General features: G+C 36.5%; 1 protein-coding gene across 4 annotated transcripts in view; it reads left to right on the top strand.

The window, feature by feature from the left end:
- Positions 1 to 15,446, top strand: part of PUM2 (pumilio RNA binding family member 2) — a 91,981-nt gene that overhangs the window by 11,168 nt on the left and 65,367 nt on the right. For all 4 annotated transcript variants that reach the window (XM_060168624.1, XM_060168626.1, XM_060168627.1 and 1 more), the window contains exon 2: positions 9,805 to 9,873. In XM_060168624.1, the coding sequence (XP_060024607.1) occupies positions 9,823 to 9,873 (51 nt within the window). In that variant the 5' untranslated portion in view covers positions 9,805 to 9,822. The remainder of the gene's footprint in view (positions 1 to 9,804; positions 9,874 to 15,446) is intronic.

Consider the following 15,446-nt stretch of genomic DNA (forward strand, 5'->3'; position numbering starts at 1 on the left):
AGCATAAATTCTCTTACTGATGAGAACTTATTAAAAAATGCAATCTTCTTGCTATTATCACAGCTAACAAAATTCCTTAATATCATCTAATACCCATTCTATATCTAGAATTCCCTGATTTTCTAAAAAGTTTTTTTATAGTTGGTTTGTTAGAATCAGGAGTCAAGCAAGGTTTATACAATGTATTTGACTTTTAAGTCTTTTAGTGTATATAATAGTTCTCCCTCTCCTCCTCTTTTAAAAATTTCATTGATAGTGAAATGAGGTGAATTTTTTCTTTTTTCCGTATTCTAGATTGGGCGATTGCTTCCTTGTGTTATCTATTGACTTTGCTCTCTCTCTCTCTCATATTTCTGATAAATCAGTATTTAGATCTAGCAGCTTTATTATTAGATTGATGTTTACTGGGGGGTTTTTTAGGCAGTAATTCTTCATTGGTGGTACTGTTTTGTATTACATTATGTCATGAGGCATATAATGTCTGCTTGTTCCACTTTTAGGGTGATGGCATATTAAATTACATATAAGAACATTAATTTAGAAATACTGCTTTTGGGGGACTCACTTCATGATATATCTTGGACATTTCACATGTATCTTGGACGCATTAGAGCCACTTTGCATTATCTAATAATTATCTTCATTTCCATCTAAGTTATTTGACCTACTTCTCTCAGGTGATATGTAAAAGCATGAAAAACTAGCATTGATTGAGGTTGTTTTAGTGTGTAGATCTTCTCTAAACAGTATTTTGTTTTTCAAAGAAAAAAAAGAATTTCCATAAGCAGTATTTTATTTCTTAAACTAAACCAATTGAGAGAATGCCTTGTAATACAAGAGACTTTGTAAGGACTCAAATATATGGTGATTCGCCTTTGAGAGAATTCTAAGGGAAAAAAAAAACCTTGTCTTATATTTGCATTAAGTAAGTATATATTTACCCTATTTAATCTCCTTGAGAAATATGATATCTGAGATTGATCTCAAAGAGCTAAAGTATTCTTGCACATAACTATTTGGTTAACTTTTATTTAATGTCTTAATGCCGGTGCTGAAACAATCTTAATTTCTAATCTTAGTTAGAAGATTTGAGCTAGAGTCTTTGAAGATTTCTGGTTTCTGGGAGTCTGTATATTGATAACACATTTTTTTTGCCAAGTTTTATTCAAAATGTAAAATTTGACTTTTCCTTAATATAGTCAAGTCAGTTATACAGTACTGTTCTTAATGCTGGTAAAACAAGTATGTAATTCCCCCATGAAGTACGTGGACAAATGAGTAGCAAATATCAAAAAAATATTTATGGTTCCTGGCTTAGTTACCACCTGAGTGACTTGTCCAGCACCACTAGAAAAGTGTGTGATTCAATTTGTACCCCCAGATAAATAACAGATTACTAGGTGTTGATGGTGGTTCCTAGAGACTTCTAATATTAAGTCTGTGAAGGCTAATGGTCTGCCAGAAATACTTACACCTGGATTTACGTTTACCTTTGTCATATGGATAAGAAAAGGTATTGCTAAACAAATGAATTTTGTTGGAAAATTTGCATAAGTGATTTACTATGCTGAAGAGACTAAGGTATTCTTAAGGACTTTAGTACCTGTTTTCAATGGATACCACTAATGCTCAATGATTATGTTCACTAAAAACAGTCCAAAGAGTATGACTACTAAGAATATTTTATAAGCAGCTTAAGTTACTCTTTGTGTGTATTGACTTATGTGAATCAATTAAGTTTTCATGTAATTTTTAAAAAAATATTTATTTATTAGGGTGCGCCAGGTCTTTGTTGCTGCATGTGGGATCTTTTAGCTGGGACATACAGGCTTCTTAGTTGCAGCATGCAGACTCTTCAGTTGTGGCACGCTTGAGGGATCTAGTTCCTGGACCAAGGATTGAACCCAGGCCCCCTGCATTGGGAGCATGGAGTCTTACCCAGTGGACCACCAGGGAAGTCCCAGTTTTCATGTAATTTTGTTGTTTTTGTAATGAATGCATGAGGTAGCAGCAGCCTCTAGGTATTAGAGGACCAGTTTGGAGAAGTAGCGCCAATGGGAAGTTGCACTCATTTTATGTTTGGTAAATGTTTTCAGTTGTACAAAAAGTCTGAGGAAAAGTCTTGTTTATGTATCTATAAAATGAGCATTGTGTATTCATATATATGAAGGCATTTATAAACAGTCACTATCCAGATATTAGATGATTTCATGATCTGAATTTACATTTCATAAAATATAAAACGATTTTTTTCATTCAGTATATATTGAGCATTTTGGTGGCTAAGACACAGTTCCTAGCCCCTTTAACTCCAGAGTTTAATTACTACTATGGCTTTAAAATAGAACTAATTATAAAACTATAAAAATGTAATTGGTGTTATATGCTGGTGCTTTAATACCATTTATTGTAGCTTTAAATGGTTTTTGCCCCCCAACCTATTTTTTATGGTAGGCATATGGTAAGGAATTGGATCAGATGTTACCTAAGAAAATAATGCATATTCTTGGTTCATTACACCAACTATTTGTAAACCTTTTGGCTTACGCATTAGGAAATATGAAAACCCACAAAACTTAACCAAGGTGTTATTTGAAGTACTTGATCTGTTTTTCTCACATAATTAGTAATGTTGTCTACAGAAAAATTAACTAATACTGTTAAATTTTAGAACTTAATAAGACACTCTTCTTTTGCTAAGAAACATCATAACCTCAAAAACTATTAACTTTTGTTTGTTTGTTTGTTTGTTTGCGGTACGCGGGCCTCTCACTGTTGTGGCCTCTCCCGTTGCCGACGCGCAGGCTCAGCGGCCATGGCTCACGGGCCCAGCCGCTCCGCGGCATGTGGGATATTCCCGGACTGGTGCACGAACCCATGTCCCCTGCATCAGCAGGCGGACTCTCAACCACTGCACCACCAGGGAAGCCCCAAAAACTATTAACTTTTTAATTTAAATTTACCTCAAGATTACACATGGTCTTGTCCATAGAAAAGTTTCTATTATGTATTTTCTATATTAGCAAATTCTAATTGTTTAAGGAAATAATATTGGAAAACTTCATGGCTTAATAATGCAGACCAAAAAAAAAAAAACAATGAAGACAGACTTTACACCCCCAAGCAGTATAGTGTGTACTATAATTCTGGGATACATTTTCTTCAAGGGAACTAGTCAGGTCAGTATTATATAACTGATAGCTAGATACTCCATTGCTTGTTGAAAGAAGAGATTGTTCTCTTTCTTCCTTAGGTCTAACCACGCAGGGGAGAGTTGTTAAATTATGTCCAGATTCTTTTCCCTTGCCATCAGGTGACACCAGCGCAGAAATTTTAAGAGTCCTTAGTGGCATATGTGTGACCCCCACCCCTGCAGTTTCATTATGGTTAATATGAAGGTCATTGCAGAAGAATCGAAAGTGTTTATTTTCTTTGTATCTCATTGTTTTGCCTACTTTCTCCTCCATTTGCGTTCTCATAGTTGAAATAAATAACACCTTAAACTGAAAAGCTGAGCTTGAGTCTTGCTTTGTGAGTTTTGTTTTGTCTTTTTGTGTGTGTGTGTGATACGCGGGCCTCTCACTGTTGCGGCCTCTCCCATTGCGGAGCACAGGCTCCGGATGCGCAGGCTCAGCGGCCATGGCTGATGGGTCTAGCCGCTCCGTGGGATGTGGGATCTTCCCGGACCGGGGCACGAACCCGTGTCCCCTGCATCGGCAGGCGGACTCTCAACCACTGCGCCACGAGGGAAGCCCCTATCTTGTTTTTAAAGTCTTTTCCCCATAACCCACCTGGTCATTGAAAGAAAATAATAAAATAACCTCCATTAAACGTAATACGAAATTCCCGTTCATTATTAAAATAAAAAATGTACATGGTGAGAGTATAAATGAAAAGGTTGAAAGCAAAGCCCTGATGCTTAACTTTGGGTCTGCTCGAGTTTGAGAGTGAATTATCTGCATTTGATTTTTTGTGGCACAGTCGAGTAAATGCACGAGAGCAGAGGTCAGCAAACTTTGGCCTACAGGCCAGATCTGGCCCACCAACTGTTTTTGTTTGAACTGCTCTCTAGAATTGACTTTTAGAATTTTTAATGGTTGGGGGAAAAAATCAAAAGAAAAATAATATTTTGTGACACATGAAAAAATATGGAATTCAGACTTCACTGTTCATAAATAAAGTTTTATTAGGACACATTCGTGCTCACTCATTTTCTTATTGTCTATGGCTGCTTTTGTGCTACAGATGCACAGTTGAGAAGTTGAGGGACCATATGGCCTGTAAAGTCTAAAATGTATACTGTCTGGCTCTTTACAGAATAAGTTTGTTGACCCCTGCACTAGGGCATGATTCACCACAAAAGTATGTGGATCCATATAGCTAAGATACCTCTCGCATTTATCCAGAGTTTCTTTACCTTATTACCTTATCTGTTTGGACCACGGATGAAAATGTAGAAGTAAGCAAAGAAGAGGCTTTGGTAAAGCTCTGATGCTTTTATTCCTGAGAAGATTTCTTTTTTTTTTTTTCAGTTTCTCGAATTTATTGTTCTGTCCCTCTCTTTGTCTCTCTTTGTACCAATACCATATTGTTTTGATCTCTTTAGTTTTATCATAATTTCAGTTCATGTTATACAGTCATCTTTTAAAACATCAACTTTATCGAGGTCTAATTTACATACACTAAAAAGTATATGGTTCACCAGTACCAATCAATCTATACACTAATGTAACAACCCCAGAATTAATATACAGAAGTACTTCTTTTCAGGTAATCCTCTCTGCTTCCCAACCCCAAGCAACCACTGATTTGCTTTTTGATACTACTGATTCATTTTGGAATCACACAATACGCATTCTTTTGTGTGAAGGTTTTTATTCCACATTTGAAGATTCATCCCTGTTGTGGCACTGTTCGCTCCTTTTTATCAATGAGCAGTACACCATCGTATGGCATAACAGTGTGTTTATCCAGTCATCTGTGTAGAGGCGTTTCTGTCATTTCCATTATAAAGATGCTCTAAATAGGTACAGGACTTTATGTGGGCATAGTCTTCATTTCTCTTAGGTAAATGCCTTGGATGCACATAGCTTGATCACATGGTAAGTGCATGTTTAACTAAATAAGACACTGCCTGAGAAGATTTCTTAAGTCTACTCCTTTTTTCCTAATAAAAATCTCCTTTCTTTCATTCATAGATAATACAGATTTATTGTAATAAACTAAAAATTATGATATTTTTAATAGCTACACTATACTTTATAGATGTGTTATATCACTTAAATATTGTGAGGCAGTTATGCAGCTTATAATTTCAGGATCTGCAAGCAACACTGCTACAAACATCTTTGTACATAAAACTTTTTTGTATTTAGGTTTTCTTTTTAGGATTGATTTTCAAAGTTAGGGAGATGGGCTCAAGATGTACGAACCTGTATATATGATGCCAAATTGCTTTCCTAAGAAAGGATTGTAACTTTAGAATGTGTTTTTGTGTTTGTTGGAGGTAGTTTCCTTCTTAGAGCTTATTTACTCTTACAAGTCTACCACACTCATCTGAGGCTACAGATTACTACAAATTAAAAGCAACCTAATTAGAAAGGTCAGAAGGGATACTGTATGTTCAAGTCAAGTGATATTTAACCTGACAAGGCAGGAGGCTGAAATACTAACAGAAGCATACAAGAAACACAAAACATTGAGCACCCCAAGAGTCTCAGGAAGTATCCGTTCTTTTTCGAGTAGTATGTAATGATCTTAATAGTGACTAGTTATTTGTTTAGCACTTTTTATTAATTGCTCACAAAACACTTTTGGATACATTATCTAGTTTGATCTTCACAACAGATAAGTAAGATTTAGAGGTTGGACAACGGGCAAAAGTTAAAACTCGAACTCTCATATTCTGAATTAAAATCACATACTCTTTGTACTCTACCACATTATCTTAGATATAAAATTTGTCCATTATTCTTTCTTCAGGATTGCAGAATAATGAATCCATTTTAGCACTATTTCCATCCTAAATAATAAGAATCTTATGTTTTTGGCCCTAGTGGAATAATTCTTAATAAGGACAGTCTGTCCTCAGAGGATACAGGTAAATAAGATGTCACATGGGAGATTTTTTTTTTTAATGACTGTAATTGGTGTGATCTTTGTATGTTGAGCCCAGATTTCAGGGCTTAATATCATTTAGTGTGTGTTCATAAATTGAATTATGAACTCAAAATTATATGGCTGCATTGTCAAGTTGGTAGGATTTAAATTTGAAGCATTCTTAAGAAATTAGAACACCTCTTTAGGTGATTGAAAGTATCAGTACATGATTCCTGATAACATGTCAGCAGTATCTCAAAGCTTTCAAAGGATTGGCCATTAGGTTTGGGAAGCAGTTGATGCTTGGAAGAAGTTGAGGCTGTAATGGGATGGGAAATCTAGAAAATACAAGGTCTATAAAATGTAAGGTTTAAAGAAAGTGAAATCACAAATGTAAATCATCTTAAGAAAAAGAATATAAAGGACATCGAGTCTAGGGCAATATGGAGACCCTAGGAATTATTTAAATAGAAAAATAAAATGGACGCTGCCCAAATTTAGGAAATTTTAAAGAAACAAGGGAAATCAAAGATGGTTTGAGCAGACCATACTAGACATTAGAATGAATTGTGTCATGTGAGATGTAGAACTTTGATTGCGTGACTGAGAAGTGTAGGACACATTTGGACTAAGATTCCTTTACTTAATCAGATAATTGGGGGCCCCTCCAAACTATATATGTATTTAAGGATGTGCAGTTGTTCCTCAGTATCTGCAGGGTATTGGTTCCAGGTGCCTCCCCAGCCCAATACCAAAATCTGAGGATGTTCACGTTCCTTGTATAAAATGGTGTAGCATTTGCATATAACCTGTGTGCATACTAGGGTATACTTTAAATCATTTCTAGATTACTTATAATACCTAATACAGTGTAAATGCTTTGTAAACAGTTGTAAATACAATGTCAGTGCTATGTATTGATAAATAATTACCAGCCCTCAGGGAATTTAATTCCCTGCTTTTTGGAACTTTCTGGAATTTTTTTTTTTTAATACTTTTGATCCCTGATTGGTGAAACCTGCCAATGTGGAACTCATGGATATAGAGGGCCAACTGTATAATGTTGTGTGATAAACGAGTATTTTGATCTCAAACTGAGTTTTGTTTTAAATCACTAGGTGTCATGATGGTATGGCTAGAGATATTTTTTATAGTAGGTATTGGTTGTACATGTAAATTGGTTCATCTACATATGTTATCAAACTCATAATAAAATTTTTGCTTTACATGGGCTTATGTGTTTTGAAGAAATTGAGAGGAAAAACTAGTCCTTTGTACTTATGCGCATACTTAGCATTTCTGGTGCTCTTAATTCCTTCCTGATTTGAGTTTCCATCTGGTACCCTTTTCCTTTAGCCTAAGAATTTTTTTAAGGGATTTTCTGAGGTGGAAGTCTGTTTAACAAATTTTATTTTCCTTTTATCTAAAAATGTCTTTTAGCCTTTATTCTTGAAGGAGATTTCCATCAGATAAAAATTCTAGGTTAGCGTTTTTCTTCTTTCAGCCCTCTAAAGTCTGTCCTTTTTATTCTGGTCCCCATTGTTTCTAGTGCGAAGTCAGTGGTCACTCATTATTTTTCCCCTTTTTGTAATGTTTTTCCTCTCGCTGCTCTCAGGATTTTCTCTTTGATTTTCAGCACTTTTATTATGATGTGCGTAGATGTGGGGTCTCGTTTTTGTTTTTCCTGTTTATCTTGCCTGGGGTTTGCTGAGCATCTTTTTTTTGCGGTACGCGGGCCTCTCACTGTTCCGGCCTCTCCCGTTGCAGAGCACAGGCTCCGGACGCGCAGGCTCAGCGGCCATGGCTCATGGGCCTAGCCGCTCCGCGGCATGTGGGATCTTCCCGGACCGGGGCACGAACCCGTGTCCCCTGCATCGGCAGGCGGACTCTCAACCACTGCGCCACCAGGGAAGCCCCTCACTGAGCATCTTGAATCCGTAGATTTTGCTTTCATCAAGTTTAGGGGAATTTCTGGCCCTTGTTTTTATTAATTGATTGCGACGTTGGGTCTTCGTTACTGCGCGCTGGCTTTCTCTAGTTGCATCAAGCGGGAGCTACTCTTTGTTGTGTTGGCAGGCTTCTCATTGCGGTGGCTTCTCTTGTGGCGGAGCACAGGCTCTAGGCACGCGGGCTTCGGTAGTTATGGCTCGCAGACTCTAGAGCGCAGTCTAAGGAGCTGTGGCGCACGGGCTTAATTGCTCCGCGGCATTTGGGATCTTCCCAGACCAGGGATCGAACCCTTGTCTCCTGCATTGGCAGGCAGATTCCCAACCACTGCACCACCATGGAAGTCCTGTGTTATTTGTAGATTTTTTTGATGACAGCCATTCTGATAGTTGTGAGGTGATATCTGTTGTTTTGATTTGAATTTTTCTAATAATTAGTGATGTTGAGCATCTTTTCATGTGCCTGTTAGACATCTGTATTTCTTCTCAGGAAAAATGTCTATTCTGGTCTTCTGCCCATTTTTTGATTGGGGTGTGTGTGTTTTTTGGCTGGGGGTGGGTTTTTTTTTTTAATTGAGTTGTATTGGCTGTTTATTTTGGATATTAACCCCTTGTTAGTCATATCATTTGCAATTATTTTCTCCCATTCTGTTGGTTGTCTTTTCAGTTTATTGATGATTTCTTTTGCTATGCAAAAGCTTTTAAGTTTAATTAGGTCCCGTTTGTTTATTTTTGCTTTTACTTTGTCTTAGGAGACAGATCCAAAAAATATTGCTGCGATTTATGTCAGAAGTGTTCTACCTCTGTTCTCTTCCAAGAGTTTTATGATTTCAAGTCTTACATTTAGGTCTTTAATCCATTTTGAGCTTTTTTTTTTAATATGGCATGAGATAATGTTCTAATCTCATTGTTTTATAATATATGTAGCTGTCCAGTTTTCCCAGCACCACTTGCTGAAGAGACTGTCTTCTTTCCATGTATACTCTTGCCTCCTTTGTTATATAGATTAATTGACCGTAAGTGCATGGGTTTATTTATGGGCTCTCTTCTGTTCCATTGATGTATGTGTTTGTGCCATTTCCATGCTGTTTTGATTATTGTAGGGAAAGGAATTATTCTTAAGGAAACCTCTGAATATTATAATTACTCTCACAGCAGATTATATGTTGCTTTGAGGTAGAACTGGATCACCACTTTAAAAAATTTTTTTATCATTGTTATAAGATCCACAAATAATGAAATTCTGAGAAATTTTGAGAAATCTTAAAGAAGTAGTGCAAAGTAATAATTTTGTAATAGGAATTACAACATTTTTTTTTAAAAGAAGATAACTGGGGATTTCCCTGGAGGTCCAGTGGTTAAGACTCCACGCTTCCACGGCAGGGAGCAGGTATCCAATCCCTAGTCCGGGAACTAAGATCCCGCGTGCGGCGCAGCATGGCCAAAAAAAAAAAAAAAAAGGTAACTGTATTTTAGTACGTGAGCTCACTTCTTTTCTTTTGCGCAGGAAACTAGTAGGGGTTTCTTTTGGCACACAGAATAATCCAGGAACCGTTGACCCCAGGTTTCCCACAAATTTTAGTGTAGATTACTGTGGTGCTCTATTTAGGAAAACCTGTCTTTATAGAGAAATGGATTCTTGTCCATCTCAGCTCATGCTGTAACATCAGTAATAGCAGCAGTGTAATATAAAAATAGTTGATGCAGTCTGTTGTTCAAATTTTTCTTTCTACTAATGTTTCTTTTTGTTATTTAACAGGTTTGATCTGTGGATGAAATGAATCATGATTTTCAAGCTCTTGCATTAGAATCTCGGGGAATGGGAGAGGTAAATATTTATGAATACTAAGAATGTATACCTCACTTCGATTATTTAAGCCATTGAGACTTGTTTTTTAACCATAAATCTCCTTGAAAATAATGGTTATATCTTCCAAATGATGTGGGCTTTTAAAATCTGTGGTTGTGGGATTTTTAGCTTTTTTTTTTTAACTTTTAGCGGTAATTTTAGTGAGGTTATTTGTGTCTAGTTGATTTGATTGACCTGATAATGTCTTCTATTTTGGTAATGGACCATAATTACTTTGATCAGAAAAGAGCCTTCCTTGATCTTTGTCCTGCTGTTTTATATATGTATGCTATGTTTGCTTTAGCCACACTTAATTGTTCACTGTTCTTTCTTACAAAAATTTCTCCTTGTTCGTTGTTTGCTTAATAAACTTCTAATCCTCTGCAGGACTCTGCTGAAAAAGACTCTTTATTGTCCCATTGATATCTGCAGTAAAATTAATTCTTCATCTGACTTCTCATGGATCTTTGTACATACTTTTATTATATTACTGGTTACAGTTTATTTGTTTTATATTAGTCTCCTCTGTAGATTGTTAGCTTTGAATGACTAGGGCACAGTGGGCACTCTAAAATTTTGGCTTTTATCAGTCCTGTTAATCTGTGATTTTCATTGGGGCATCCCATTTAACCTCACCATTACATAATTTAAGACATCAAAACTACTTAGTTTTCCATATACCTAATGAATATTTAGAAAACTTTAATTGATTATGAAAACCTTGCGGTCACATTTTGTTTTGTCATGTTCTGTAGTACTAACATAGTGTGGACTTTGATAATAGAAAATAACCGTGAACAGACCTAAGATGTGTAATTAACCGCTTGCTCCTGGAGATTATTTTACTTTGGTAGACCTTCATGAGACTCACTCCATCCAATGCTGTGCTCTTCAGATGCAGAAAAAGAGTCCAGTCACTCTTCTGGGCCACAAGAGGGCACCCTGCAGCTAGCTAACCCTCCCCTTCTTCAGAACAGCGTTTTCCAAAGAGTTTGTCATTTTCAGAGGACTGATTTAAGGGTGAGTTAAGGTGCTTAAGCATAAGTATTGCCAAAGTAAACTTGTTAGTCCAGCGCTTAAGGTAAAACTCTGGGCCCTAAGAAAATTTGAGAGAGGGAATAATTTTTTAGTTAAAAAAGAACCTTGTGGCTTCACTGCGGTGCAGTGGCGGCTTAGGCATTATTTACACTATGGGTGAATAAAGAGAAGCAGTTGAAAAGGGCTTTTGTTTTTTTTCCCTGTTACTTGTTTTCTTTGGTCTTTAGAAAGCAGAATAACATATCTTAAAAGCAGGTTTGAACAGTGCTTCAGCCTAGTCTGTGACAAACTTGAACTTGATTTTCTTAAAGACCAGATAAAGTCACACCCTTACCTTGATTCTGTTTAGACCCCACGACGCTTTACTTTGCAGATCTACACTGTGTATGTATTTACAAATTGGCTCTTTTTTTCCCCTCCCTTTTTAAGTAGTATTTGATAAACCCAAAGACATGTTGGCAGTTTTAAAAAAAAATTTCGTGATCAGAAACAGTAGTTGAGAGAGTTTAGGTATTTGGGGGGTGGAGGGAGGGGTATTTGAGGTTTTTGGAGAAGAGAGGCTGGTTTTAATAGCATGTTAAATGATCCAAGCTTAAATCTAGGCTTTTCTTAATGGGAATGTCAGATATGCAGAGTAAAAATGGCTAGGGTTAGGCTGTCTGGTTTTTTGGCAGGTAGCAGCAGGTCAGTGCTTCTGTGACCTTCATCTATTAAAAATGTATTTTTAAATAAGCTGTTACTCACTAATTAAATTTTTTTCTTAACAGTTTACCAACTAATTCTGTTACCTCTAAGAGATAGCTAAGAAACCTGTTGAGGTTTCTGTCTCTGGGTTCTCTCTCCCACAAGCCTTTCTATCTTTCCTCATCTCGCAGGCAGCAGGGAACCTTCTGGGATTTCCTTCTTTGCCTGTCTCTCTCTCACCAGTCTTCTCCTCCTTTCCTGACAGGTGAGGTTTTTTGTTTTATCCCAGAATTCATTCATTTTAATAACCTAAAAGCAGCCTTGAGTTTCTGGCTCTTGAGTTTTCTAAAATTGCTTGTTTATTTTTTTTAATGCGACATCCTTTTCTTATATATTGCTCTATCTTCACTTTTTCTTTAAAGATAAAGCTTTACTTATTATGTCTTAAGTTGCTGTAAATCTATAATGTACAAAGCACTGCATTACATACAGGGTTATTTTCAAATGTACTGGGTTATGTAGATCATGATAGCTTTTACTGACTCATCATCAGAAGGGTGGTTTCTTCTAGTTGTTCATCCAGAGTAGGAACAGATTTGTATTCATCCATTCATAAACTCATCCTTTCCAATTTTTTCCGTAGCACATTTTTGTCAAAAGGCCTAACAGTTTGTGTTATGTCACACGGCTTAAAAAGAACAAAGCTAACCCATAGGCGGTTGAACTCAGCTTCATTAGTGTGGTGTTTTAAAACTATACTGCAGAGACACATACCTTTATTTTTATATATAAAAATTAAACAGGAACTTTGTGTGTGTGTGTGTGTGTGTGTGTGTGTGTGTATGGAAAAAGAGGCTCCTGCCTGAAATTCTTTAGGGAACCCAGAATTTAACTTTAAATCACTGAGTTAATGTGTTTTGGGGGAGTATTTTCATAGCTTAGTATGATAAAGCTCCCTCCTTTCTTTTCTGACACAGTACTATTTAAAGAAAACATTAGAGAAAATTTATGTACTAAGATCCCAGGTAGTATGGTGAAGTGGAAAATGTACTGGAGAGAAGAGTAAGGAGACTTCTGTTTTCTCTCAGATCTATCATTAGTACTATGTATTTCTCTCAGATCTATCACTAGTGCTATATCACTAGTGACAAAGACTGACTTCTTTGAAGGTAGTAATAAGAATAGCTTTTTGTATGAATCACATATACCTCCCAAATGCTCTAGCTCTGATCTGAGCTGTTAGGGATAACTGGAATGGAAATCAGCTGTTTTAAATAGCTGATTATCGCCAATGTCTATAAATCCCTATATTAGACATTCTATCATAAACTTTATCCACTCTAATGAATTCCCACATTATATAGTCTGAATATCCTGATAACATCTTGAACTGTTTTATTTTTTTCATTATGGCTAGTCGTGGCCTAATAACTGAATATTTTTAGAAATATTGATGAGTTAGACTATGATTGGAAAGAACCATCTTCTGTGGTAGTTAAGTGTAAAGAAAATGGGCTTTAGAATTAAACAGTTATGGTTTCAGCTCCTAATGCTGCCACTTACTAGCTATATATGTAATCTTACATGTAATCTTGGATAGTTTATTTAACTTCTGATTGTTTCCTTACGCAAAATGTGACTTTATTAGGCAACTTTTTTATTGATGTAAGTAGTGTAGTTTCATGATCCCCCAGGATACTCAAATTTAAAAAGAAGGCAAACAGCTATAGACAAGATTTTTGTAATGAATACTCTTATAATCATTTAAAATAATCAGCCAATTAAATGTTGCTGGCCAGCATGTTACTCATGTTTTAGAATCTTAAAGGATTCATACTTTTCGTAGTGAAGATACGTAATATGTATGTTTGCCACGTGCTAGATGCTGTTCTAAGTAGTTTACTTATATTATTTCATTATTGCCTCATAGAAAACTCTATAACAGTAGCTTTATTATTATCCTTACTTTACAGATGAAGAAACTGAGGCTCAGAACAGTTATTTAACTGGCCCAATACCAAGTAACAGTGCTTGAACAGCAGTTTGAACTCTTTTGAGTGCCTTGACTGTTTACAGTACTGCTTCCCATTGGGAGTGATGACATCTAATAATATTTGCTGCTGATATTAAGGGATATTGGGAATGTAGAAGATTTGGGGAAGTAGTATGATTTGAAAACATTAAGTATTGATATCTTTCATCAACGGAAAAGATTAAAGTCTGGAAAAGCACCATTCTGGAGTTCTCTTGTGGCTGTTGTTCTACACACTTGGTTATTAGCATCTATGCCTGCCTATCTTTTATGAACTTCCATTGTAAATAGAGTCACCTTACATCCTAATTTGCCCAGACTGTCCAGATACGTGTTTTCGTGGCATAATTGTTAATAGCACTCCCTTTCTCAGAAGTGTCCCAGTTTGGATGTTATATGAACACTATAATGTAGACATAGAGCCTTCAAGTTCTTTTAATTCTTAGGATTATATTAATTTGGTTGACTTGGTGATTTTACATAACAATTTTTTTTTTTTTTTTTGCGGTACGTGGGCCTCTCACTGCTGTGGCCTCTCCCGTTGCGGAGCACAGGCTCCGGACGCACAGGCCCAGCGGCCACGGCTCACGGGCCTAGCCGCTCCACGGCACGTGGGATCTTCCCGGACCGGGGCACGAACCCGTGTCCCCTGCATCGGCAGGCGGACTCTCAACCACTGCGCCACCAGGGAAGCCCTTACATAACAATTTGTATTAGAAAAATCTGAAGTGTAAATGCACCTCATAGTATAAATTCTAGCAGGAATTTTAATAATTATTTTACGGTAGTATACTATCGTGTTGACTGATTTCTTTGGAGATGGAAAAGGGCAAGCCATAAGTGCTTCTTGAAGGAAAGAACTAATAAACTGGTGGATAATGGAGGGATGAATTTGTATGTCCACCCAATCATTTCTGAGTTGGAATGATGGAGGAGTAGGTTGATAAGAAATACTGAGTTGCTTGACCTTGGTTTAGAGCTTTTGTGAATTAGGGAACTAATTTGAAACAGTATTGGATAATATGTTTTACAGATCTTCAAGATCTCTTAGCCCTTGTTTTTGTGCTCTCCCATTTCTACTATAGTAAAAGAGTCTCCAGGGGCAAAACACTACTTTTATTGCTATTCCAACCTTTGTACCACTTAATCTTTTCTTTTTTTTTTTTAACTGTTCTATCCTGGATATCCTGAATTGTTGCCTCCCCCTATATTTAGTCCATTTTAACTTAATTCTTGGTCACAAGCCAGTAGTTTCTCTAAAAATATTTGAAATCAGTGTCTATACTGTCACAGCTGTTTCTAGAATGGTGATAAGGGCCTTTGTTAGGAAAAGTGTTAATTTTATTAACTACTAAATTGTTTGCCGGTCCGTGATAACTTATAAATGTTTGCAAAATGAAGAGACATTCATAGCCCAGTGCCTGGCAGAAAGTAAGCACACTGGGTAAGTGCTTGACATAGACTCCCCCCCGCCCCCAGTTTTACAGTTTGGGTGTCAAAGCAGTGATCTATGAACTACTACTGTACTGCATGGAATCTTATCCCAAAAGACTGGAATAGGCCCCTCAAAAAGATTCTATTATTTCTTTTACCTCAGAAGATTAGTTTGTTTCAGCCGCTTCTATGTCTGTAATAAATGCTTCTACTAAGTTGTTATAACTTCATTTCTGATTTCTTATTTGTTATCCTTATTTTGCTATTAAAACATTTTTCTTTATGAAGTGTGGGATAAAAGCATTATTTGCTCAGGAGCCATTTTCTTCTGCCTGAAATGGCTTATTTATACAGTACTTCAAAG

Source organism: Lagenorhynchus albirostris, chromosome 13 (assembly GCF_949774975.1).
Source record: "Lagenorhynchus albirostris chromosome 13, mLagAlb1.1, whole genome shotgun sequence".
In the NCBI taxonomy this organism is placed as follows: Eukaryota; Metazoa; Chordata; class Mammalia; order Artiodactyla; family Delphinidae; genus Lagenorhynchus; species Lagenorhynchus albirostris.